General features: G+C 34.2%; 1 protein-coding gene across 3 annotated transcripts; it reads left to right on the top strand.

Moving 5' to 3' along the window:
• The first annotated feature begins 7896 nt into the window (after nt 1-7896).
• Nucleotides 7897-24713, top strand: LOC108986650 (probable LRR receptor-like serine/threonine-protein kinase At1g06840). 3 transcript variants are annotated; one of them, XM_035685168.1, is made up of 22 exons: nt 7908-7987; nt 8151-8177; nt 8370-8555; nt 9081-9231; nt 10436-10507; nt 10672-10743; nt 11024-11167; nt 11279-11350; nt 11448-11519; nt 11806-11880; nt 12442-12510; nt 12680-12748; nt 18090-18161; nt 18340-18426; nt 18625-18693; nt 18928-19409; nt 20043-20201; nt 21040-21323; nt 22927-22978; nt 23214-23464; nt 23680-23814; nt 24183-24713. In XM_035685168.1, exons 3-22 carry the CDS (start codon nt 8447-8449, stop codon nt 24537-24539), a joined length of 2853 nt encoding a protein of 950 aa, XP_035541061.1. In that variant the 5' UTR covers nt 7908-7987; nt 8151-8177; nt 8370-8446; the 3' UTR covers nt 24540-24713. The 3 variants fall into 3 exon arrangements, with proteins under 3 accessions (XP_035541060.1, XP_035541062.1, XP_035541061.1); XM_035685167.1 differs by lacking the exon at nt 8151-8177 and having other exon boundaries at nt 7897-7987; nt 8320-8555; XM_035685169.1 differs by lacking the exon at nt 8151-8177 and having other exon boundaries at nt 7903-7987.
• The last annotated feature ends 243 nt before the right edge of the window (nt 24714-24956 follow it).

Here is a 24956-nt window from a genome sequence, read left to right as displayed (position 1 = left end):
GGGGACCATTATCTGTTTCTGCTTTAGATGGTTCAAAATATTTTTTTACAATTGTAGATGATTACTCTAAAACTACTTGGGCATATCTTCTACAACATAAATCTCAAACCAAGTTTTACTTGCAATCTTTCTTCCAATTAGTTCAAACTCAATTCAATTCTCAAATAAAGAAAATCAGAACCGATAATGCGATTGAATTTCACATGCCAGAATTTCTTTCCTCCCAAGGAGTAATACACTAGAAAAGTTGTGTTGAAAGACCACAACAAAATGGGGTCGTTGAAAGGAAACTTCAACATTTGCTAAATGTTGCTCGTTCCCTCAGATTTCCAAGCTTCTTTACCATTAAATTTTTGGGGTGATTGCATTCTTTCTGCTGTCCATTTAATAAATTTAACACCAACTCCATTACTCTCACATAAATCTCCTTATGAGGTTTTGTATTCTAAACCTCCTTCTTATAATAACCTCAAAGTTTTTGTTTTGCTTCCAGCTTGCATCGTGATAGATCTAAATTTGATCCAAGAGCAAGAAAATGCATCTTCATTAGATATCCTTTTGTTATAAAATGATACAAATTATATGATCTTGAAACACACAAAACTTTCATATCTCATGATGTTGTGTTTCATGAACATATATTCATTTTCTCTTCCATTTCTTTTCCGGTTAAACCTTGTAGCTCTTTTATTTTTCCTAAACCAGTTTCTGATTTTCCATATTCCATATTTTCTCCTTTATTTTCTTCACAAATACCTTCTCCCAATTCAGCAGAATTATCTTCAATTTCTACATTTCTAGATTCAGGACCTTCCATAGATAACTCACCTTAAAATTCCAACAATTCCAGTGTTCCAATTCAGCAATCTACAAGAATCAGAAAAACCACCAAATACTTGCAAGACTATCATTGTCAGCTGGCCTCTCAACATTCATCACAATTTGTTTCTTTGCAGGACAAGTCTTCAGGTATCAAATTTCCTCTTTCTAATGTCCTTTCTTATGATAAACTTTCTAACTCTCATAAACACTTTGCTTTCACCATTTCTTCTATTTCTAAACCTCAAACTTTCTCACAAGCAAACCAAATTCCTGAGTGAGAATAAGCTATGAATGCAAAGCCCTTGAGAAATACATAGTTTTCCTTTATATGTACAATTACATTTATGTCTTTGTATTTTAGTATATATAAATACTTCTTTTTAATTGTAAATGTACAACAGAAAATATATACAACACGTGAATTTTGTCCAAATCTCTCTCTCTGTTCTCGAACCCTAGCTCTGCTTATTCATCAGTTTGATCATAAATCCATGGCAGAACTCCAATTTTGTCATATTGAAAGGAACCGTTCCTACTTATGTATCCACAGTTGTGATGGGAACACCAGTAAGACTTGTATTAGAAAAGAGAATTTGATCTTTTGCATAAGTTGAAGTTATAGTTTTGTCCAACAATTTGTATCAATATCTCTGTTTTTAAAATGAAAGAAGTGGAGCCTGAACTAGATGAAAGGCTTAATGGCATGCCGTAAGAGATGAAAAGTAACTGGTGGCATTCTCATTCTCTTACTTTAAAGTTTCAAATGAAAATGGAGTAAAATCTTTTAAGTATTAAAGTCCCGTTTATTTCTTATTTTTCGAAAAATATAATTTATTTTTACTTCTCAAAACCTAAAAATAAAACTTAAGCTCTGTTTGGATTTAGATAATTCATCTTATTTTATCATTACATTTTTTTTTAAATTCTCATATAAAATATAATAAATAATTTAATTTTTTCAAATCTTAAAATAATAATAATATTAAATTAATTTTTATATTTTTTCTAAACAATTCTGCTACAGGTACCTGCCGTTGGGTACCTTTTGCGGAATCGGATGACAAAAAAAAAACCAAATTGATTTCAGAAACCCATCTCACCTAGGCGCATTTTGCATCCAAAACTTGTCTTCATCCCTGATATTTTGCAAAAACTTGTCTTCATCCCTTGGCCATCTGAGCAACAGCCGGTCTTCGTACCGTCGAAACTACGATTCAACATGTGATTTTGAGCAACAATTGCATAGCATGCCGAGTCGTAATGGTGTATGACCTTTAAAATCTTCCCTTGGTTGACAACTCCAGCGCTTTTGCAAATCCCTACTCTACCTTTCCATTGAGTGGCTTTCGCGAGAGCTTGAGAAGAAAACATTGGAGACTAGATTCAGTTTCGTAGTTTGTTTGCTATTCAGCTGTGTAAACTGTAAATGGCTATCGCCTTGTGCATATCGTTAATCTCTTTCTCTTATTCGACTTTCCATCCCAAACTTGATTTTAGGAATTGCTTATTCACACCCCAATTCTTAAGGCAAAGTTTAAAAAAACTTAACTGCTAGCACTCGGGTCAGTGCTCTGTCTCTTGCTGTTTCTGAGAGGTCAACCCCACCAATAATGTCTTTCAATAAGGTAAGGATTTAGGGCAGTTTTTCTTGTTTTTATTTTTTTTTTCTGGGTTGTGTTTGTTTGTTGAATTTCTGTTGTTGTTGGTTATGCTGATGATTGAATCCCTGATAAATCGGGTGGACTTATCGGAGTCTGAAGCTGAAGCTTCGCTGATTTTTTATTGAATGATGCCAATGAGGTATTGATTAGTGCTTTTCTTGTGCTGCTAAGAGCAAAATGAGAGATATATGAAGAAGTTCTATTCCTTAGGATTCTCTTAGAGTTTATCGTTATTGGTATTTTGAGAGAATAGCATTCCCCATTTTTCTATAATGTATAATAGCAGACATTCTATTGATACTAAATTTATGAGTGAATCCTAAATAAGATTATGATATACAAGACATGGAACAAGCAGATGAGAACAGGTCTGTACGTGCTCGTCGGTGGAACAACTTGTTTGAGTAGAAAAAAATGACCACCCATCGTACCTCCCTTCGTGCCGTCGTCTTCATAGCTTGCTCTATAAACTGCGGTGTGTTCTGTGGTGTTCCACTTCCACTTCTTTGTCCGTGCGAGGTGAGGAATCTCATCTGTGGGGTGCAAATGCACCGTTTCACTAGTGTGTACTTGGTATCTCGGGTACGCGGGGGTTCCACATCCCGTATGCAAGTAGACTTTTTCTTTTCTAAAATCATCTCATATTTAAATATGATCTAATCCTTAATGCGAAAATATAAATCGTACTCTACTGTGCATAATATCCGCTGTACACTAAGTGTATTGGGTGAAAAAAAAAAAAAACCACAGCACTGGTGTGCTGCGGATATGGGCTGATGCCCAGAATAGCTCATCCTTAATATCTTAAAATTAAAAAATAAAAATAAAACCGGCATTGACTAACCATCCCTAGTGCCTAGCTAGATCAGTGTGAGCCTGTCCGTGATGCCACCCGGTCAATTTTTGTGGACTCGTGACTCAAGAGTCAAAGGTACGTGCATCCATTACTCTTTAATCAAGTGACACACATTACAACCATAATCGACACTGTTCGTATAAAAGTAATATGTAACATATGATTAGAATTAAAAAATAAAAGTGTCACACCGTAGATTTATAAGTTGAAAATCATGGTGTTTTGAAATGCAAACACGTGATGGATAGTTGTCATAATTCCCAGCCTGTAAACATTCATTCACTCGGACCCTTTCTAAAGTCCAAAAGGTACAAAAAAAATAATAAAAAAAAGAGTACAAAAGGTAGGACTAAAAGCGATTAATAAAAGGTAAGGTATCGAAGTGATAATTATTAATTCCATGAACTATCAATTGTCAATGAGTTCGATCCACTACCTTTACCGAATCGAACACTCTTTATTTTTTAATTAATAAATAATAGTAAAATTAGTATTCAAATTAAATATAAGCATGCTAATTTTATAATTAAATATATAATATGTAATCAAATTATTTATATCTATCTAGTGAATATATTTCATATGTATATTTTATAATTTGTATGATAATTAGTCTATAAAATTTAATAATTTTATATATTAGTATGTGGAAACTATATATGAAATAGATATATGCTATTATATTAAGTGTATGTATTAATAATATATGTATGCATATAATATATTGTTATTTTGGATAAATATCAACTAGTTAGATATTAATTATTTATAAATTTTTTAAAATTTTATAATTCAATAGAGGCTCTACTAGTTAGTTGTATAAATTTAATATTAAATCTTTTATTTTATTTATGTATTTTATTAATTATTAAATCTTATTCAAAAAATAAAAAATAAACAATTCGAGTTTGAACTCGACCTCGGCTCGGCTCGACTCGAACTTATTTGTGGAATGAGCTCAAGTTGAAGTTGGAGTTGAGAGTTTAACTTATCGAGTCAAGCTTAAACAAAGAATAAAAAAAATCTCCAGCTTAGACTCGAATTCGAACTCGAGTATTTTGAGTCGAGCCAAATTTAGCTCAACTCAATTACAGTCATAGGTGTGAGACCAAGAAAGAAAGAGTAGTCTCGTCCCCTCACCATGGCCCGGAGAACATAATTAATAAAGAGTAGTAATGTCATGGTTTTCCTATCCAATTTGTGGACTGCAATTAAATGTATCATTCGAGGTCACATCCATTTCAAAAACAATATTGTATGATCCACTGCCACTGGGCTTTTTCTAAGTTGTCTAACTATCTTGATTTGTGGATTTTTGAAAAATGAAAATACTTTAGTTATAAAAAAATTCTATAAAATGATATAGCTTGATGTGATATATTAGATTATAAAATTATTTTTATTATAAAGTAGCTCTAATATATCATATGAAGTTATGTTAATTTGTGCGTTTATTTTTATAGAATATATTTGTCATCATAATACTCCTCTCTTGGGTATGAATTGAAAGTCAAGTATAATTGATTGTGTGAATCAGAATAATGATAATATGAGATAAATATTATGGCGAGACTTTTTTTTTTTTTTTTAATTTCACTTTATGTTAATTTGGAATTGAATTATATAATAGGTAATTGTTGCTAGAATTTGACACAAAAATGGAGAATATTGCGATAACACTCGTTAGAGGAAGTAATGCAAGTTTGAAGCATAGATTAGGGGTGATATTTCCATAGTGTGGGGCGGGGTGGACCCTTCCCCGCACCCCCCCTCGGGAGGCGAGGGCGGGACCCCCCACCCTGGTGTTGGGGGTTGGGATCAAAATTGCACCCCACCCCGCCCCCGCCAAAGCCACACGACCCATTGGGTTTAAAAACTATTTGTTTAGTCTAAACAAAATTTTTTGACCCAAATTATAAATTAAAATTTATAAATATAAAAATAATTTAAATTCATGAGAATTGTATTTTGTATTATCTTGACCTCCTATATAAAGATTGGTCTAGAAGATCAAGGTAATTCAGTAACTTGAACACAAGTTTAAGTTTTCAACAGGTTGTATATATCTATATACATTATATTTATTTAATAAATATTTAAAATTTAATTTATTACATATAGGGGAGGCGGAGCGAGGGGCGAGGGGAGATCCTGCTGAGGTTAGCCTGCCCCTGCCCCCGACTGGGTATTCTTCGTGAGGGGCAGGGTAAACGGGAGCGGGGTGGACAGGGGCGGGATAGTAGGGGCGAGCCCAACTGCCCATCCCTAGTATAGATGAAGTGATTGGAGAATAGTCAATGAGTAGATAGTAGCAAGGGTTGCATGGCCGATGGCGACATTTGTACAATCTATACTTGCAAGTTGCAAAAGAAAACAAATATAGAGATATATATATATATATATATATATATTTATAGAGAGAGAGACCAAAGAAAATAAGAAGAAGAAGAAGAAGAAGAAGATAAATGCAGAGAGAAGATGATGGTCCCCACCAAATCTAAAATTCTAGATATGCTAAAGGAGGTGGTCATATTGTTTGAAAATGAAATGTTACCTGCGGAAATTATTAGATGATTTTATAATATGGATATATGATCTTATAATATGGAAAATGAAATATTCTATGATTGAATGCTATGTTAATTAAAATTGGTGTTTATATAAATAATCTCATTCAGATATAAAGAGATTATAGAAAAATAAACATATAATGTGACGTGATTTCATGTGATCTGTTAGATATACTTTACGGTAGAATTGATTTTACAATTTAATGTAGTACATGAAATCACATTACTTTATAAATTTATTTTTATATAATTTATTTATAACTGAAGTATTTATCTTTCACGTTACTTATTAGTATAACATTAAATGAGGCCGAGCATCCTAAGCCCACTTGATTGGGCTTGCATACAATTAAGGCTTAAATAAGGATGGTATACCAGGTCGTGGTCGTGCTAACGCAACCTTTTTTTGTTTTGTTCTGTTTTTGTTAATGTGAAAGATTGGTAATAAGTCCACTTTGGTAACAGGAATGAGATATTTTGTTAAAATTTAAATAAAATATTATTATGATATAATTTTTTATTTTAAAAATTAAAAAAATTAAATTATTTATTATATTTTATATAGAAATTTTTAAAAATTATAATAATTATATAAAATGAGATAAATTAAAATAATTTAATTTTATATAATCACATTAATTCCAAATCTTCGAAAATGTCAACTGAGTTAACAAACTACATTTGACCTTATTGCCTCCGTCAGTCCGTCATCGTCATCATATCTGGGCTTTGTTCGGGCCACCTTAGTTGTGAATTTTATTCATTTCATCACCTTTAAACTGATTTACATTTTAAATTCATTTCAATTTATTAATATAATTTTTTTTTAAATTTTAATATAAAATATAATAAATATTCTTATCTTTTCATATTTTTAAATAATAATAATATTAAAAATTAAATAATATTTTATTATCTCAACTCAATTTAACTCAACTCAACTTAACTTTGAAACATATCTTAAGGAGAGGTTTGGATTCAGAGATGAGTTAAGATGATTTGTGAATAATAAAATAAAAGTTGAATTATTTATTATATTTAATATAGAAATTTGGAAAAATTATTTTAAAATTTAAAAAAATTAGATTGTTTATTATATTTTATATAAAAATTTTAAAAAAATTATAATAATAAAATGAGATAAATTGTAATAGATATTGAATCAAATCTCTCCTAAATATTAGCTTACGTCTTTCTCACGCTTTCGTCCCTCCGACCTGTATTATCATCGCGCTGTTCCTCTCTACCATTTAATAGAATTCTTTTAGTTTGGCCAATGCTCAAGCATTTTCATGTGTTGCTGAATAAGAGTATTCTTTGAATTAGCTAAAAGTTAAATTTAATGAGAATTTAGCTATTAAGTCATAAAATAGCTCACATTGAAATAATTATATTCTAAATATTTAAAATATAGTTACAGTAATATTTAAAATAATTTTTAAATTTGAAAAGAACTATTCATTTATCAAATCTATTTTATATATTTTTTCTCTTTCCTTTTAATATCAATTATTTCTCTCTCCATTTTAAATGACAATTGAAAAAATATAATTAGAATATAATTACTAATTAATATATAATATTATGAATAGTAAAATATGATAAAATAAAATAAATTTATAATTAAAAAAATTAAAAAAATTTTAAAATTATTAATTAATCATTACTATATAATGAATAAATAGATAATCTAATATAGAGATTTGATGTGAATAGTTAAAGTTAAATTCATCTTATATTATTTTATTGTCATATAATGAAAAAATAGTTATTTCAATATAGAAATTTATATTAATATAATAGTTAAATGTTAAATTTATCTTATATTCATAGAAAATGTAATTTAATTTTAACTAATCTAACGAGAGAGTTATGAGAGAAAGAGTTATGAGAGAAATCATGCCTATAAATTACTGATACTCTGACCCGTCTCTGTAGAATCCTTTTTAAACCGTTTTGGCTGACGCTCTCTCTCGCGGGGTTAATATTCAAACTCTTCGGTGAGTTAAAGAGATGGCAACAATTTGCATCAGCAGCAAATGCTTGAGCATTTCAAATGGCGACCTAGTCAGAAACAAGTCAGCATTTACTTTCAAATCCATTTGTTTATTGCCCAAGTTATCTCCGGGTTCATATTCAACTGTACATTATATGCCGTATATGCTTCCATCTTTCTGATACCGTTTTCAACTATATATATTCAATCTTCTTATTGTAAAGGTTTCTCCACTTTTCTTGCAGTTTGATTCGTTTGCTTCTCCTCAAGCTGTATGGGGCAGGATTTTTTGAGCCTTTTTCTTTATTTTTGTTGCCTAGAGAATGGAGCTTTTTCATTGCTGTTCTGTTTGGTTTTTCATTGTTTCCCCAGTGTTCGAAAAGCTAATATCTGTTTTCCTTCTTATATATTCAGCTGCTTTGAACTCAATCAAATAAGTATTGATACTTATTTCCTATTATAAGGTGGAGAACCCGCATACTACAACAATTCCCAAAGTTGGATACTAGGAGAAATTTGAAAGCCCGGCAGTCTTTTTGAGATGTATCAATCAACAGCCTGGACTTATGCAGTATTTTTTATTTCATGGTTGTGTTGGTCTTCACTACTCGCCGGAGCACAGAATCCCATGATCACTCTTCCGGAGGAAGGTGATTTTCCTTAGCTTCTTTTGCCAATGACATTCTTGAGAGAATGCTTGTTTAAAGGGCTCTCACGGCACATCAAGGTGTTTTAGCTATTTTATTTATTTATTTATAATTTATTTATTTATTATAAGTAAACGATTGTATTGATAAGAATAGGCATATCCCAATGACACAAGATGGTATCCAAGAGGTAACACCTATCTAGGAAGAAGAAATGGAAACAAGAAAGTCATGAAAACCAAGGTTATTAAAATCTACTGCTATGGCCCAAAGAAATAAAGTTCTAACAACAAGTGATCTTAGCTATGTGAATCCTTTAACAAGTGATTTGTAGTAACTTCACATATCAAATACTCACTTCCCTCTAGTGAGTGGTGAAGAGTGCTCCATATAGTTGAGTTGAAAAGTGTGTATGCTCAGCAGCTCAAGCTTGGCTCTGCTAACAATTTTGATGTATATTTTTTAAATAAGTCTGCTTTCTTTGCAATATTCAAGCTAATGATGGCGAACACTTGTATTAATTTGCAGTGAAGGCATTGGAGGAAATCAAGAGAAGCTTGATAGATCCGAAGAACAACCTGAGAAATTGGAATCGAGGAGATCCATGCACATCAAATTGGACAGGGATTGTGTGCTACAATGGGACTTCAAATGATGGATATCGACATGTTAAAAAATTGTATGATTTTAGCCTTTTCCCATATTTTATTTATGAGAAATGATAGTTGCGGTCGTGAGGCACAATCATTTTGGAAAAAGTGAATAAATACGGGACTCACATGAAAAATTAATTTTTAATAGTGGGTCCTACTTTTTTTCAAAGCAACTGCAAGACGATTGCGCACTCCACGACTGTATGTAACATTACTCTTTATTTATATAAGGGAGGACTATTGATGCAAATAATTTTCATATTTATTTCACTTTAATTAATTGTTCTTTCTTTGTTTCTGTGGTCCCCTTGCATGATGAAATGCATATCATTCCACTTGCATATCTACCCATATTAGTTTGTGCCCTGGAACAAACTTCCTTGGTTCTTTAGTTCATTGAATATTACATAAAATTATCGATAAAAAAAGAAGAATATTACAGAAAATGGTGGCTATGTTCATTTTTTTTTAATATTGGACACATGTTTCTCAATTTTGCTAGAAAATATCCCCAACATGTCTTAATGAATCCGTACTTTATCCTTGTCGTACCTGAGATTCATGTCAATTCCCATGTTAGGTAGGTGACTTGTGAAGGCATTATAGCCGAATTCCACACAGGTTGTTTACCAAGTGAAATTGGGCTTTACAAGTGATTGTAGGGAGTTTCAACTATAATTTTGACTTTGTGTTTAGGCAATGCCGATATGGTTGGCGAATCCCTTGATTGCGATAAATGGTAGAGCTAACTTAGCACTGCATCGTGATGTGGGGCCTGATGGGGATGCCAAAGATTTAAGTAGGAAGTGGGGTAATTGTGACATCCCATATTGTATTTGGTGCCACATTGGGTGTGAGAATTGTAAAGGCATTGCATGAGCATCGTGCTCAGTATAAGATATTTACCGGATGGAACTAGCTTTTATAGGCGATTCCAAGGAGCTTTAATTATAACTTTGACTAATTATTTGGAGTATGGTGCAGATATGGTTAATGCATCCATAATATCGACAATTTTGGTATTCTTTCCATTTATTCCATCAATAATGATTGGCCATTGACTCAATCATTATTCACGACTAGCATCATAAAGATTTGTTTGTACTAGTCAAAAGTTCAAATATAAGATTATCAACTTCTACAATACTTGGCATTATTAATAAATGGGCATTTCTACTGAAAAACTTGTATTGATGCTTTAATAATTTTCATTTGGACTTCTCTTTGCAGGCAACTTCTGGAAATGGAATTGTTAGGAACTTTATCGCCAAAGCTTGGCCGCTTATCAAACCTGACAATATTGTAAGGCGAAGCATCTCTGAGAGATACTTTTTGTGCTTCACATCTTTTTCTGGATAAACTTTTATGGATACCTCTCTTTCAGTTGATATTCTGGAAAAAAATATCTCTACCCTGTGGTGGCTTTTGATTTATTTCTCTTACTTTCTCTATCTGCTCTGTTAAAGGAGCTTTATGTGGAACAACATAAGTGGGAGTATACCCAAGGAGATAGGCAATCTTGCGTCTTTGGAACTCTTGTAAGTTTATTAATGTTTTTATCTATGTGAGAGGTTAGATACTCAATATCGTTATCACATGATTTCATGCCTATTCCATTAAAACAAAGCAGATAAGATCCTAGTTAATGTATTCCAAAATCTTGATTTCTACATAGTATTAGAGATAATACGTGTGTGAACTAATTTACTTGATATGTTGGCAAGATTATGAGTATCTGGTATTTTAATATTCCAAATTTTTAATATGCAGTAAATTGGCTTTTTCTCTGATTCCATATCTATAACTCCATGTGTCCAGGCTTCTGAATGGAAACCAATTAACAGGTCCATTACCTGAAGAGCTTGGTTATCTTCCAAACTTGGACAGAATACAAATTGACGAGAACAACATATCAGGACCAATACCCATCTCCTTTGCAAATTTGAACAAAACAAAGCATTTGTGAGTGTTTTCACATACTGACTCAAAATAGTACTGTAATGACTAACCCTACTTCACCTTTTTTTTTTTTCCTCTAAATTCTGTCCTGTTTCTTTTGTCCCATGTGATCAGTCACATGAACAACAATTCAATTAGTGGGCAAATCCCGCCAGAGCTATACAGATTGCCAAGTCTTGTTCACTTGTAAGCCAGTGATTGGTCATATTTTCGTACTTAATGATGATTCATCTTTCTGTACAATACATGAGATCAGTGACCATCTTCATCTCTGCTAATACAGGCTTCTTGATAATAACAATTTATCAGGGTATCTGCCACCAGAGCTTTCCGAGATGCCACTATTGCGAATACTGTATGGTTCCTACTATCCTTGATATATTTATATCTATCACATATACTTCAAAATGGCAAGTTTACGGATTATGGTTCCTATTATCCTTGAGTGTCAATATGTTTATTTTAATCTCAAGTGTTATTACGTCCAAAATATATGAATTTGTTGTCCTTTTCTTTTGCTTCCCAACTTGAACAAGGTTATAATTTCTAAGCTTTCCTTCTCCGACAAGATAAGATTACTTGAATACTCTGGGTATTACGTAAGTACTCTGGTGTAAAGTTTCATTGTCTTTGTTTTGCAGTCAACTTGATAACAACAACTTCAATGGGACTACAATTCCAGCTTCTTATAGCGATATGTCCCAGTTGCTTAAGTTGTAAGTGCATCTCATTATCCTCTGTTTGTAACTAGGTTTCAGAAGCAAAGGCAGAGCAAGGTGCTAGCCTTGAGGTGCGAGGCTGAAACTTTTTATTTAAAACTAAAATAAAGAGGAAAACACTGGCTATGTATAAATAATTTAGTACAGCTAGAATGATATTTTGTTTAATAAATTAATTAGTCAAACGTCGATTGAAAAGGGATATAAGTGGGAATGTTACTGAATGAAGATATGGAGTTGCTTAAGCCAACTAAGTTGGCAAGAAGGCATTGCATCTTTTGAAACATCACTCACTGGTATACTGAACGTGTCACTATTTTCCCATGACTAACTTATAAAAAAAAGTATTTTCCTATGACTAATCCTATGCTGTTTGATATCTAACATGACTTTACGTAATCTACCTGAGTTGTAAAGAAGTTACACTATTTTCATCAGCTGTCACAAACCTTTCATGTTCTTAGAAGCTTTATATGCAAGATGGGAATCATGAAATTTGCACATTTTCACCTGCCCATGTTGAGAAATTTTGATTTACGTCTTGGTTGGGTTTACTAGGAGCCTTAGGAACTGCAACATGCAAGGAGAAATGCCCGATATGAGCAGAGTACCAAAACTTCTTTATCTGTAAGTCAATCTGTTTTATTTTTATTTTTAATTCATTATAAGATGGTCGAGGACGAGCTTCTCAAAAATACTAAATACTAAATGCTTCATGCTGAATTCTCTTTACTTTTCAAAGGCAACTCTGCTAGCTACTTTTATTTTGTTTATACCATATTTATTTGAATTTCAGAGACCTCAGTTCAAACAAGCTAAATGGATCCATTCCTCCCGATAGGCTTTATGAGAATATAACAACTATGTAAGATTCTGCATCTTCCTAATAAGATGTAATATGCATGCTTTTTATGTTTGTTTAAATTTATTTTTCAGATGTCATATAGTTTTACAGATTTTTCTTTCAGTTTTTTAAGCTAATTTGCGCTAAGATTTCCCTTGTGTGAAATATGTAAAACAGAAACAGAGAAATTGAGAAATAGAAAAACTTGAGAAAGAATTCAGAGATAATCAATGTGATTTCTCATTACAATGTATTGAATTTCTTAATCCTTTTGAGCTGTACATGACTACTATTTATATGCAGTAATTGGCAATGTAAGCCATCTGATCTGAATTAACTTTAACTAACTATTTTCAACTAATTTTAACTAACTGTAACTGACTTAACAACTTCTTCATCTCTTCTGAGTTTGGCTTCCCGTGACTTTAATTCTAATGATTCAATTTGCTCTTGTATATTCCAACACCCCCCCTCAAGAGGGGAATGGATATTGATCATTCCCATCTTGCGGATTAAGTGATGAAAGTGTAGAGAACCAAGTGGTTTAGTCAGTATGTCTGCCAGTTGGTGTTTAGAGGGAATATGAATAATCTTGATCAGTCCTTCTTGCAACTTTTCTCGAACCAAATGACAATCTAGCTGGATATGCTTTGTCCTTTCATGTTGAACAGGATTTGATGCAATTGCAGAAGCTGGTTTACTATCAGTGTAGAGCAGAACAGCTTGTGAATGGGGAATGTGCAAATCAGCCAGTAGATAGATTAACCATTGAATTTCACATGTGGTGGATGCTAGAGCTCTATATTCAGATTCAGCTGAGGATCGACTAACAGTTGGTTGTTTCTTTGACTTCCATGAGATGGGAGAGTCTCCAATAAACACTGTGAAACCAGTGATACTTTTTCTGGTGTCAATGCATCCACCCCAGTCACTGTCTGAATAAGCTTTCAAATGGAGAGAAGAGTCTGTTGACAGAAAGATTCCTTGACCTGGTGTTGCTTTGATGTACCTAAGAACCCTCTCAGCAGCTTGAAGATGCTTGGTACTGGGATTAGCCATGAATTGACTTAATGCTTGTACTGAGTAGGAGAGATCAGGTCTGGTTATGGTAAGATACAATAGACGACCAACAAGTCTTCTGTATAATGCAGGGTCTGACAAAGGAGTAGATGAATCATTAGCACTAAGTTTTAAGGTAGATTCCATAGGGAAAGCCACAGGTTTGCAACCTGAAAAACCACTGTCTTGCAATATGTCCAAAGCATATTTGCGTTGGCACAAAGATATGCCTTTAGCTGATCTGGCCACTTCAATCCCCAAAAAATATTTCAAGTCCCCCAAATCTTTTATTGTGAAAGAGTCATGTAAAAACTGTTTAATAGAAGCTACTTCAGCAAGGTTGTTAGAGGCAACGATAACATCATCAACATAGATCAAAAGTGCCATAAAACTTGTTGAATTGTGCTTGATGAATAAAGAAGAATCAGACTTTGCTTGTGTGAAACCAAACTGAAGCAAGGAGGATGACAGTTTAGAGAACCACTGTCTTGAGGCCTGTTTGAGACCATATAGACTCTTTTTGAGTTTGCAAACTCTAGGATCAGTTGGTGAAGAGTACCCTGGTGGCAGCTGCATGTACACCTCTTCATTCAAGTCTCCATGGAGGAAAGCATTGTTTACATCAAGTTGATGTAAATGCCAATGCTTAATGGCAGCAATTGACAATAATGTGCGTACTGTTGTCATTTTAGCTACAGGGGAAAAAGTGTCAAAAAAATCAAGGCCTTCTTGTTGAGTGTATCCTTTTGCCACCAATCTAGCCTTGTATCTTTCAATTGTGCCATCAGATTTATATTTAACACGATAGACCCACTTACATCCTATAGCAGTCTTATTTGGAGGTAAAATTGTAAGGTCCCAAGTTTTATTTAACTCAAGAGCTTTAATCTCATCTGACATAGCAGTTTGCCATTGAGGATGTGAGTGAGCTTGTTTGGAAGTCTTTGGTTCGAAGGTAGAAGATAAAACAGAAGAAAAAACTCTATGTTTAGGAGACAGTTTTGTAGTAGAGAGAAAATGTGCAATAGAATATGGCTTACCTGGAGAAGGAAAACAGCAATTGAAAGATGCCTGAGATGCTGAAGCAGGCTTAACCATATTACCACAATAAAAGTTCTGCAAATATGGGGGAGGATTCCTTACTCTCTCAGATTTTCTAATAGGTTCATGGTTGGTTTGGGAAATGAGAGGTGCTGCAATTTCAGATGATGGTTTGGAAGATGTTGCAATCTGAGTAGGTATGGGATCTGATTCATGAGTTTCAGAAGGTATTGCAATTTGAGATGAGGGTAAGGTTTGAGGTATTGCAATATCAGGAGATGAAATGGAAGGTACTGTAATGTCAGAAGGTGAAATGGGAGTTATTGAGAAATCATATAGTGAAGGAAAATCAGGAAATACAAAGGGTGTGTGATTGGTGTTTGGTATGGAAGGAAAAACAGATTCATGAAATGTAACATTTCTAGAGACAAAGATTTTAAGAGTAAGAAGATCAAGCACCTTATATCCTTTGATATTAGGTGGATAGCCAAGAAACAAGCATTTTGAGGCTCTAGGTTGAAATTTTCCTCGATTGTTTTGGATTGTACTAGCAAAGCATAAACAACCAAAAATTTTGAAATAGTTGTATGCAGGTGGTTTTTGAAAGAGGAGAGTATAAGGTGTATTATTTTCTAGCACAGATGATGGAATTCGATTAATAATATGTGTAGCAGTTAATACACATTCACTCCAATATGATAAAGGTAATTTGGATTGAAAAAGAAGGGCTCTAGCTACATTTAACAAATGCTGATGCTTTCTCTCAACTCTGCCATTTTGCTCAGGAGTTTCTACACAAGATAGTTGATGAATCATGCCATATTTTTGATAGAGAGTAGGCATTTTGAATTCTTGGCCATTATCTGTTCTAAGTATTTGAATTTGGGTATTGAATTGAGTTTGAACATAAGCAATGAAGTTGATGAGTAAAGATCTAGTTTCTGATTTTGTTTTCATAAGATAAAGCCAAGTGAAACGTGTATGATCATCTACAATTGTAAGAAAGAATCTGTATCCAGAATGAGAAATGGTTGAGAATGGACCCCAAATGTCACAATGCACTAATTGAAAAGCTTTATTTGCATTGTTTTGTAATACAGGAAAAGATAGCTTCTTTTGTCGAGCTAGAGGACAGATCTCACAAACATGATTATGAGAAGATTTTACAGTAGGATCAATGGAACTTATGATTTTCAATCTGTCAGAAGGAAGATGTCCCAACCGAGAATGCCATATGTCAGGACTGATGGTAGAAGTATTGGCCAAGAAAGAATTATTTGAGTCAGGTAATCCCTTCTGTGTGTTAGCAGGAAAATTAATGAGGTGGTATAGGCCAGCTCTAACTTCAGCAAGCCCAATCATCTTCCATTTGTTGAGGTCCTGCAAGACACATTTAGATTGAAAAAGAAACAAGGCAATAGAGTTCTCTTTAGTCAATCTTGAAGCAGAAATAAGATTGATATGAAAAGAAGGAACATAGAGAGCATTATATAGCACTAAATCAGAGGAGAGTTTGACAGTTCCTGTAAAACTAATAGGAACAGATTGACCATTTGGTAAATGGACTGAAGAGGGTTTGGAGGGTATTTTTATCGAAGTGAATAGATGGGGAGAACAGATCATATGATCTGTTGCTCCAGTATCCAATATCCAAGGACAGTTGTTGCTCAAAGAATTTGTAACCAAACAAGAGTTGAAGTGATTACCTGATGTGGAGGCAGTATTGACTGCAGAATTGGAATTAATGGAAGAGTTAGACAAGCTATTAGCAAGAGTGATCAGATTCTGTATTTGCTCTTGAGAAAAAGGTATGTTTGGGATGGTTGAGTTTTGCTCCAAAGAAGATGCACTGTTTGCATTGGGCAATCGTGTTGAATTAAATCTTTTTCCTCGAGGGCCTTTCCACCCTGGTGGATAACCTATGATCTGGAAACACTTGTCTGCAAGGTGGCCAGAGAATCCACAGTGAGAGCAGGTGATATCAGGTTTTCCTTTGAATTTACTAAATTTAGAGACATTGGAAAGGATTTGTCTTGATGGTTGTGCAGCAGCCATAGCATGAGAATCAAGAGGAAGCCCTACTGCATTTGTCAAAGATCTTTGACTTTCTTCTTGTAGTAACAAAGAAAAGACTTTCCCCATTGAAGGTAAAGGAGAAAGAAGCAGTTGACTTCGAATAGCTGAATAAGATTCATGTAAACCAATCAAGAACTTCATCACATAGTCAGCTTGTTGGCGATCAGCAAGATTCTTTAAAATGGCACAAGTGCAAGTATTCAAGATTCCACAATTGCACTTAGGAAGAGGCCGATAGCTAATGTATTCATCCCATAAAGTTTTGAAATCACTAAAATATTCAGTGATTGAGTTTGAACCTTGAGAAATAGAACTTAAAGATTTCTCTAATGTAAAAACTCGAGGGCCATCACTTCGAAGGTATCTAACCTTTAGTTCATCCCAAATATCATAAGCAGTATTGAAATAGAGAAGACTTCCCCGAATTTCTTTTGCAATTGAATTCATCAACCAAGATAAAACAAGGTTGTTTGCTCGCAGCCAAGCAACTTGAAGTTTAGTGTTGTCAGGACTAGGTTGAGGCAGGCTTCCATCAACAAAGGCAAGCTTGTTCTTTACAGTCAGAGCAATCGAGATTGATCTACTCCATGCAACATAATTTGCACCATTGAAAATTTCAGAAACGAGGAGAGCTCCAGGGTTGTCACTGGGATGCAAATAGTAAGGGCTTGATGAATCATCAGATGGATTCATTAAGGATGAATCAGAGAATTTCATCATATTGACTGAGGATTCCATATTCAGAGGAGATTCCATAGCAGCAAGAATAACAAGAAATGTAAAGGATCAAAAAGAATTTGATCAAGAAAGTAGCGGAAGTTTGATACTCGATGATACCATGTGAAATATGTAAAACAGAAACAGAGAAATTGAGAAATAGAAAAACTTGAGAAAGAATTCAGAGATAATCAATGTGATTTCTCATTACAATGTATTGAATTTCTTAATCCTTTTGAGCTGTACATGACTACTATTTATATGCAGTAATTGGCAATGTAAGCCATCTGATCTGAATTAACTTTAACTAACTATTTTCAACTAATTTTAACTAACTGTAACTGACTTAACAACTTCTTCATCTCTTCTGAGTTTGGCTTCCCGTGACTTTAATTCTAATGATTCAATTTGCTCTTGTATATTCCAACACCTTGACTTCTGAAATCTATTATTTAAACAATATACTCAGTGATTTATCCAACAACCATCTTACTAGAGAAATCCCCATCAACTTTGCGGGCCTTCCTCGTCTCCAGAGACTGTGAGTCGTACTTGCCGTTTCATTCTTTTGTGTTCAATGTTATTGTAATTTACTTCATATTTATACAACCTTTTGTTTCCACTTACCTCAAGTTAGATATTCCAGTCCATATACGTCAATGAATTCAAGGTGTTAATAGAATAAATGACTTTAATTCTGGAATTGTTCCCCATCGCAGGTTACTTGCAAACAATTCATTAAGTGGCTCTATTCCATCCAGCATTTGGCTAAATAGGACTTCGATCGAAATGGAAAACCTTACAGTGTAAGAGTCGAATGATAGTGTTACTATTACCTTGGTTGAAAGTGTCTTTGTTTGGAAGTGCATATTCATGCTCACAAGTGCCTTGTTCTTAAATAAAGTTGCTTCTTTGTTCTGATTTTCACATGCTCCCTTGTGACATTCAAAGTTGTAACCTACTGGATTTTCTAAGCTATCGATTATGCCTCGTCCATATTCCAGGGAGTTGCAGAACAATGAGCTTTCAAATATTACAGGCAGCACTGATCTACCTCCAAATGTCACTGTCTGGTTTGCTTCTAGACTTGCTTCCTAATTTAAATGTCCCAACTCCTGGCATGTAGAATCGTAGATCTTCATGTGTAATAAAGTTCGTGCTCATATTAGGGTGACTACTTGGTAAAAGAGTGTAGATATGCTATTTTTGGTTTTAGTGTTTTGAGGTGGCATAGATATTTTTTACTAGCATTGTAATGTGGAAACACATTGATATAATGATCATGTGATACATTTCTTGACTTCCAGGCTTCAAGGGAATCCCTTATGCTCGAACGCAAACCTAGTCCAGTTTTGTGGATCTGAAAGTGAGGATGAAAGTAAAAGTCAGGGTCCAACAAATAACACTTCACATTGCTCTTGTCCACCCCCTTATGAAGATTCCCCCACATCTGATGGTTGTGCCTGTGCTGCCCCTCTGCTTGTTGGATATCGGTTAAAAAGTCCTGGATTCTCCGATTTCCTTCCATACAGATCTGAGTTTGAGGAATACTTGACATCTGGTCTCGAGTTAGTCCCTCATCAACTGTACATCGATTCGTTTGAATGGGAGGAAGGACCACGGCTGAAAATGTACTTGAAGCTTTTTCCGGAAAATAATATTTTCGATGATAGTGAGGTCCAGCGAATCGTGAACTTGTTTCAATCATGGGAAATACCTGAACCTGATGAACCCATCTATGGACCTTATGACCTTCTGAACCTCACTCTGCTGGAAGTTTACAAAGCTGGTTTGTCTCGAAACCCTTATCTGAAGTCGTTTTTTACATCTTTGTTGAATTTTGAATTGATGCTTGTTTTAGGAGTTGAAAAATGTTCTTGTGTACTTGGGCTACGTTTATTTAATTTGTTTTAATAAAATTTATTTAACTTATAAAAAAGAAAAATAAAAAAAGAAGTTGAAGAATGTATTCTCCAGAACACTTACTGAATTTCATTGAATTACTTTATACTTTAAAAAATCTTTTTAGCATATGGCATTATTCTCTGTTACTGGTCTTTGTGTGCATAGAATGCATGCCTATTCTTGTCACTCTGAGTGACATGGGCTTCATCTTGCCAGTTCAATGCTTTCATCTTAGTTATATGGTTGCACTTCTGTGATCCAGCACATAGACAAAAAGCTGCAATGCTTCATCTTGTTTTAGATGATTTTTAGTTTGCATGGTCGATTAAGACATGCTCTATATTAAACAGAAAGGCATCTACAAATTCACACCATTTATCACTGATGACTTGACCCCACTCAAAGACAAACTATGCCACAGTCATATCTTATCACCTTTGATGTGTTCATATTTGAGGTGAATATTGATGGATAGTTTGGAGTCAGTTTATGCTCATGGTATTCACTAATCCCACAGCAATTCCCACCCCTCAAAGGTCTTCTTTAAGCAAAGGCGCATTGGCTGGCATAGTATTGGGGGCCATTGCAGGTGCTGTAACATTGTCCGCAGTTGTTTTTCTTCTGATACTGAGAAGGCATGTGAGGAAAACCAGTGCAATTTCAAGAAAACGTCGTGGTGAGTATCATTTGTTTTTTTTCTGATGTTCAGATTTTTAGGTAGATATGTAATATTTCTCACTGTTTCTGCAATTGGCTCTATTTTGCACCCAAATTAGGCCTGTTAATCGGGCCAGAGAGATGCTTGTCCAAGCTTATCCTGAGGTGGGAAGGACTCAGCCTGGCCTGAAATGCTCAATATCTTACCTTTTCTCAGCTAATGCTGTTGGGCAAGTTTCCGCCAAGTTGTTTGGGCTGTGGTTAGAAACATCATTAAGAGAGGAGGTCTACTGAAACATACAGTAAGGCTTGGGTTTTATATTGGCTGAGACCATCTCTAGGTTCAAGAACAACTAGTTATTACCATGTTAACAATTTTGGTGACAAAGTTGTTGACTTATAAGATGCAATATGTGTGTGTGTGTATAACATTTCCGATAATTCATGTATATACGATAAACCTATTTGGTCTAAGGATAAATTAATTCTGCTAACTTGAGAGCGGCCTGACTTCAGCCTAAATTTAAAAGCATTCTAAAATCCCTGACAAGCTCAGTGCAGAGCTCAAAATAAAGCTTGGCCAAATATTTTTGGCCCTACAAATGGGCTCGAGCCTGCTCAACCCCATGACAGCACTATTTATTTTACTGTTTTACTTGTTAGTTATTGATATGCAACAAAAGCTGTCTTAATGCTTGATGTTAATTCATACAGTAATTAAGAGCTTGACCAATTGTTTCTTTCGTTAGATGCATAACAGTATCGATCATTTTTAAACAATGGGCACAGCATCTTTAAATGCAGTGGCTATCACCGTGCTTTCATTTTCCAATGGTTGACCTTTATTTATTATGCAGCATCTAAGGCCTCCATGAAAATTGATGGTGTGAAGTCTTTCACTTATGGAGAATTGGCTACGGCTACAAACAATTTTAACAGATCCACTCTGGCTGGCGAAGGAGGGTATGGAAAAGTTTATAAAGGAATTCTGGTTGATGGTTCAGTAGTGGCCATAAAACGTGCACAAGAGGGATCCTTGCAGGGTGAGAAGGAGTTCTTGACAGAGATAGAATTGTTGTCAAGGTTACATCATCGAAACCTTGTGTCTTTAGTTGGATATTGTGACGAAGAATTGGAACAGGTGCCTTTTCTTATCTCAACTGCAAATGATCATATCGAAAGAAAATCAATAAATTAGAGTATTTATTAATCTTGTTGCTGAATCAATAAGGAGATAATTCTTTCCAACCAATGGCGGGTCTGGGGGGCTGACCGAAAATCATTTTTTTTATTTCTTTGAAAAGTTTATAAAAATTATTTTCAAACAACCCTAAAATATCCAAAAATATAAGAATCTTATTATCTTTTAGGAAACTAAAAGATATGTAGAATTTGGTTTTTATTAGAATGATAATGGTACACATACAACTCATTTACAACTCATTTTACAATTAACCAATGCAATCATACGAAAAAATAATTTCAATTTTACATAACTACCCTCTATTTGAAATAGAGATGTTAAATAGTTATAAAGTTGTAAAAGAGTTGCAAGTTTATCATTTCTCCATTAGAATTCACAATATAGCCCCAAATCTTGTAAACTTTGATCTTTTCTTAAAAACTTCAGCTTGTGGCTCTAAAATTTTTAAAAGAAAGTTATATTTTACAAAAACTCATAGTAATCTTTTTCTATTCTTATTTGGGTCTCCTTCAAACTTTTTCTTATTTTTTATACTTTTTTGCGCTTGACTTTTTTCTACCTTCCTTCTAACATTTTTCCTTCTGGTTAATGATAGATTATTTAGTTTTTTTTTTTTAATTAAAGAAGGAAAAATCTTATCTATTTTAATTACTATATATGTACCTCATACATGTTTAATTGATAGATATATTGATAATTTTTTTATGCTCCAAAATATGTTTATAATATTATTGTGATTTGTATTATATATATTATGATATATATTACAAAAATATAAAAATATATTTTAAATATCTTAATAATAATTCACCCCGCAAGAGATAAATTTCTGGATTCACAACTGCTTCCAATTTAGTAAGTTAATGGAGAAAAACTTAAAATTATGAAAGTTTTACAAGTAAAAAACGAAAGAGAACCCCCAGGGGTTGGCTCAAGTGGTAAAGGCCTTGGGCTTGGGGGTATGCTCTCCCAGGTCCAAGGTTCAAATCCCCTTGGGTGCAAACAATCTCTAGGGCCACACCCCCTGGTGAAAAGCCAAGGATTTGACCAATTTCGTGTAGGGAAACTTTCGAGGGTGCGGTGCACGGGACCGAGATTTACTCTGTAGAGGTGGGTCCGAAGGGCCTTGCCTTGGAGAGGTTTCTCGACATAAAAAAAAATAAAAAAAGAAAGAAAGACGCAAACCACATACATAGTTGCTTTGAATGATAACAAACAACCGAAGAAATTAACTCGATCTAGGGACATTACATGACAGGTGTTTTCGTTGATAATATAGAAGCATATTCAAATTCTTCATGAAATAAGGCCTTTTTTTTTTTGAAAAAGTGTAAAAAAAGTTGGATATCTCCACAATACACTCTGGAGAATAGAGTCCTTCCCTCTCTTTTTATATGCTGTACTTTTCTCCCATACAATTCTTATGACTTTCATGACAAAAGGACTAGTTTTTCTTGCTCTCTGTTGCTGAAGTTGCATTGATTTTATTTTATTTTTAGCCTTTGGGAAAGGCTTCATCTGAGTATTGTTGTGTATGCAGATGTTGGTCTATGAGTTTATGTCAAATGGTACTCTACGGGATAACCTTTCTGGTACGCCTTATAATCCTTAAGTTTTACTTTTCTTGATTTTCACCATTGAGTGCTCTTCATTGCATATGAATGCAAGTGAAAACTACAATATAGGATTTGCAACAGCACACTTCCCCTCCACCTCTCTCTATTTTGTCTTTTTCTTTAAGAGCTAAACAGAACAGCCTTTTCTTTTCTCAGTCTTTGTTCCATACAAATGGGCTAATTGATTGTTTATGTGTCTAAAACAACACAGCCAAGGCTAAAGGTCCTCTGAATTTTGCTATGAGATTGAGAATTGCCCTGGGATCAGCTAAGGGCATCCTCTACCTGCATAAAGATGCTAATCCTCCGATATTTCATCGAGATATCAAGGCTAGCAATATATTATTGGACTCTAAGTACACAGTAAAAGTTGCTGATTTTGGACTCTCGCGACTTGCCCCAGTTGCAGATATTGAAGGGACCGTTCCTACTTATGTATCCACAGTTGTGATGGGAACACCAGTAAGACTTGTATAGATGATATTCAGCAAAGATAATTTGATCTTTTGCATAAGTTGAAGTTATAGTTTTATACAACAATTTGTATCAATATCTCTGTTTTTAAAATGAAAGAAGTGGAGCCTAAACTAGATGAAAGGCTTAATGGTATGCCGTAAGAGATGAAAGTAACTGGTGTCTATTTCTTTATCTTCTCATTCTTTGTTATAACTTTGCAGGGCTACCTAGATCCAGAGTACTTCTTAACTCATAAGCTGACGGACAAAAGTGATGTTTATAGTCTTGGTGTTGTTTTTCTAGAACTCCTGACTGGGATGCGGCCAATCTCACATGGCAAAAACATTGTTAGAGAGGTAAAATTGTTGTTCTGTAATTTATGTTATTCCTACAGCATAAAAAATAATGAAGCAGCTTTTACTCTCTGTCTCTGTCTCTGTCTCTCTCCATGTCATTTTATATAGTTATAATTACTTGAGAGGGATATCCTCCTTTTCAAGTTTCAGTTTCAGCTTCAATAAGTTCAGCAGACATGAATTTCTTAAACAATGGTTACCTTCAGCCTTGAGTGAGACCTCTGTCAAACACAATACTTCTCAATGTCTTGCATGTGGTCAGTATTTTATTATAGAACATAACATTTTAGATGCCCTGGCTGCAGTGTCTAATATAATAGTCTGTTATATGTGTATTTTTTTAAGGAAATAGTTTTAATCCTTTTCAGGTTAATATTGCAAATCAATCTGGTATGATCTTTTCGATCATTGATGGGCAGATGGGGTCTTATCCTTCTGAAAGTGTAGTGAAATTTTTTAACTTGGCCCTCAAGTGTTGCCAAGAAGAGACAGATGCACGACCTTCAATGGCAGAGGTGGTTCGTGAACTTGAAAGAATATGCAGTATGATGCCGGAGGCTGATGCCATAACAGCAGATCACATGTTCACAGATGTGGAAAAAGTTGTGACTCGACCACCGTCATCATCATCATCCTCTACAGTGAGGTATCCTTATGTGCCATTAGATCATGTATCTGGAAGCAACCGTGTTAGTGAAGTCATGCCAATCATCAAGCCTAGGTAGAAAGAAAGCATTTGGGAAAAAACTGGTTGAGGTTGCTAATATCCTGGGAAATTTTTTCTCAATGATCTTGGTTTGTTATATTCTTTATAGTCTCTTACGCTCTTATTACAATGTATTTAGACCAGTAGATAATATCATAATGTGGTGTATAATGCCCACAAAAAACTAATGATAGTAAATAAATAAAGCATGTTTCCATACTAAGGTGTTATTCAGCTCCTGTTAATCCCTTCAGTGTTATCCTCTCTCTTAAAATTTTCTTGGTTTGGGCCATTACTCATTAATCACCTCAATTTAAGCCTATTGGGCTTTTCAAAAAATGTAGGCTTAGTTAAATGAGGGCTAGCATCCTAAACCCAATTCGTTGGGCTTTCCTACAGTTAGGCCTAAATAACGATGGTACACCCGGTCCTGCTA

This window comes from Juglans regia, chromosome 14 (assembly GCF_001411555.2).
Source record: "Juglans regia cultivar Chandler chromosome 14, Walnut 2.0, whole genome shotgun sequence".
In the NCBI taxonomy this organism is placed as follows: domain Eukaryota; kingdom Viridiplantae; phylum Streptophyta; class Magnoliopsida; order Fagales; family Juglandaceae; genus Juglans; species Juglans regia.
This window is presented reverse-complemented; position numbering and strand designations above follow the sequence as displayed.

Coding starts and splice junctions, on each gene's coding strand:
- LOC108986650 (XM_035685167.1), top strand. CDS start 8,447: ATGTATCAATCAACAGCCTGGACTTATGCAGTATTTTTTATTTCATGG. Junction 11,520..11,805: donor ATGCCACTATTGCGAATACT/GTATGGTTCCTA, acceptor TTTGTTTTGCAG/TCAACTTGATAACAACAACT. Junction 11,881..12,441: donor ATGTCCCAGTTGCTTAAGTT/GTAAGTGCATCT, acceptor TGGGTTTACTAG/GAGCCTTAGGAACTGCAACA.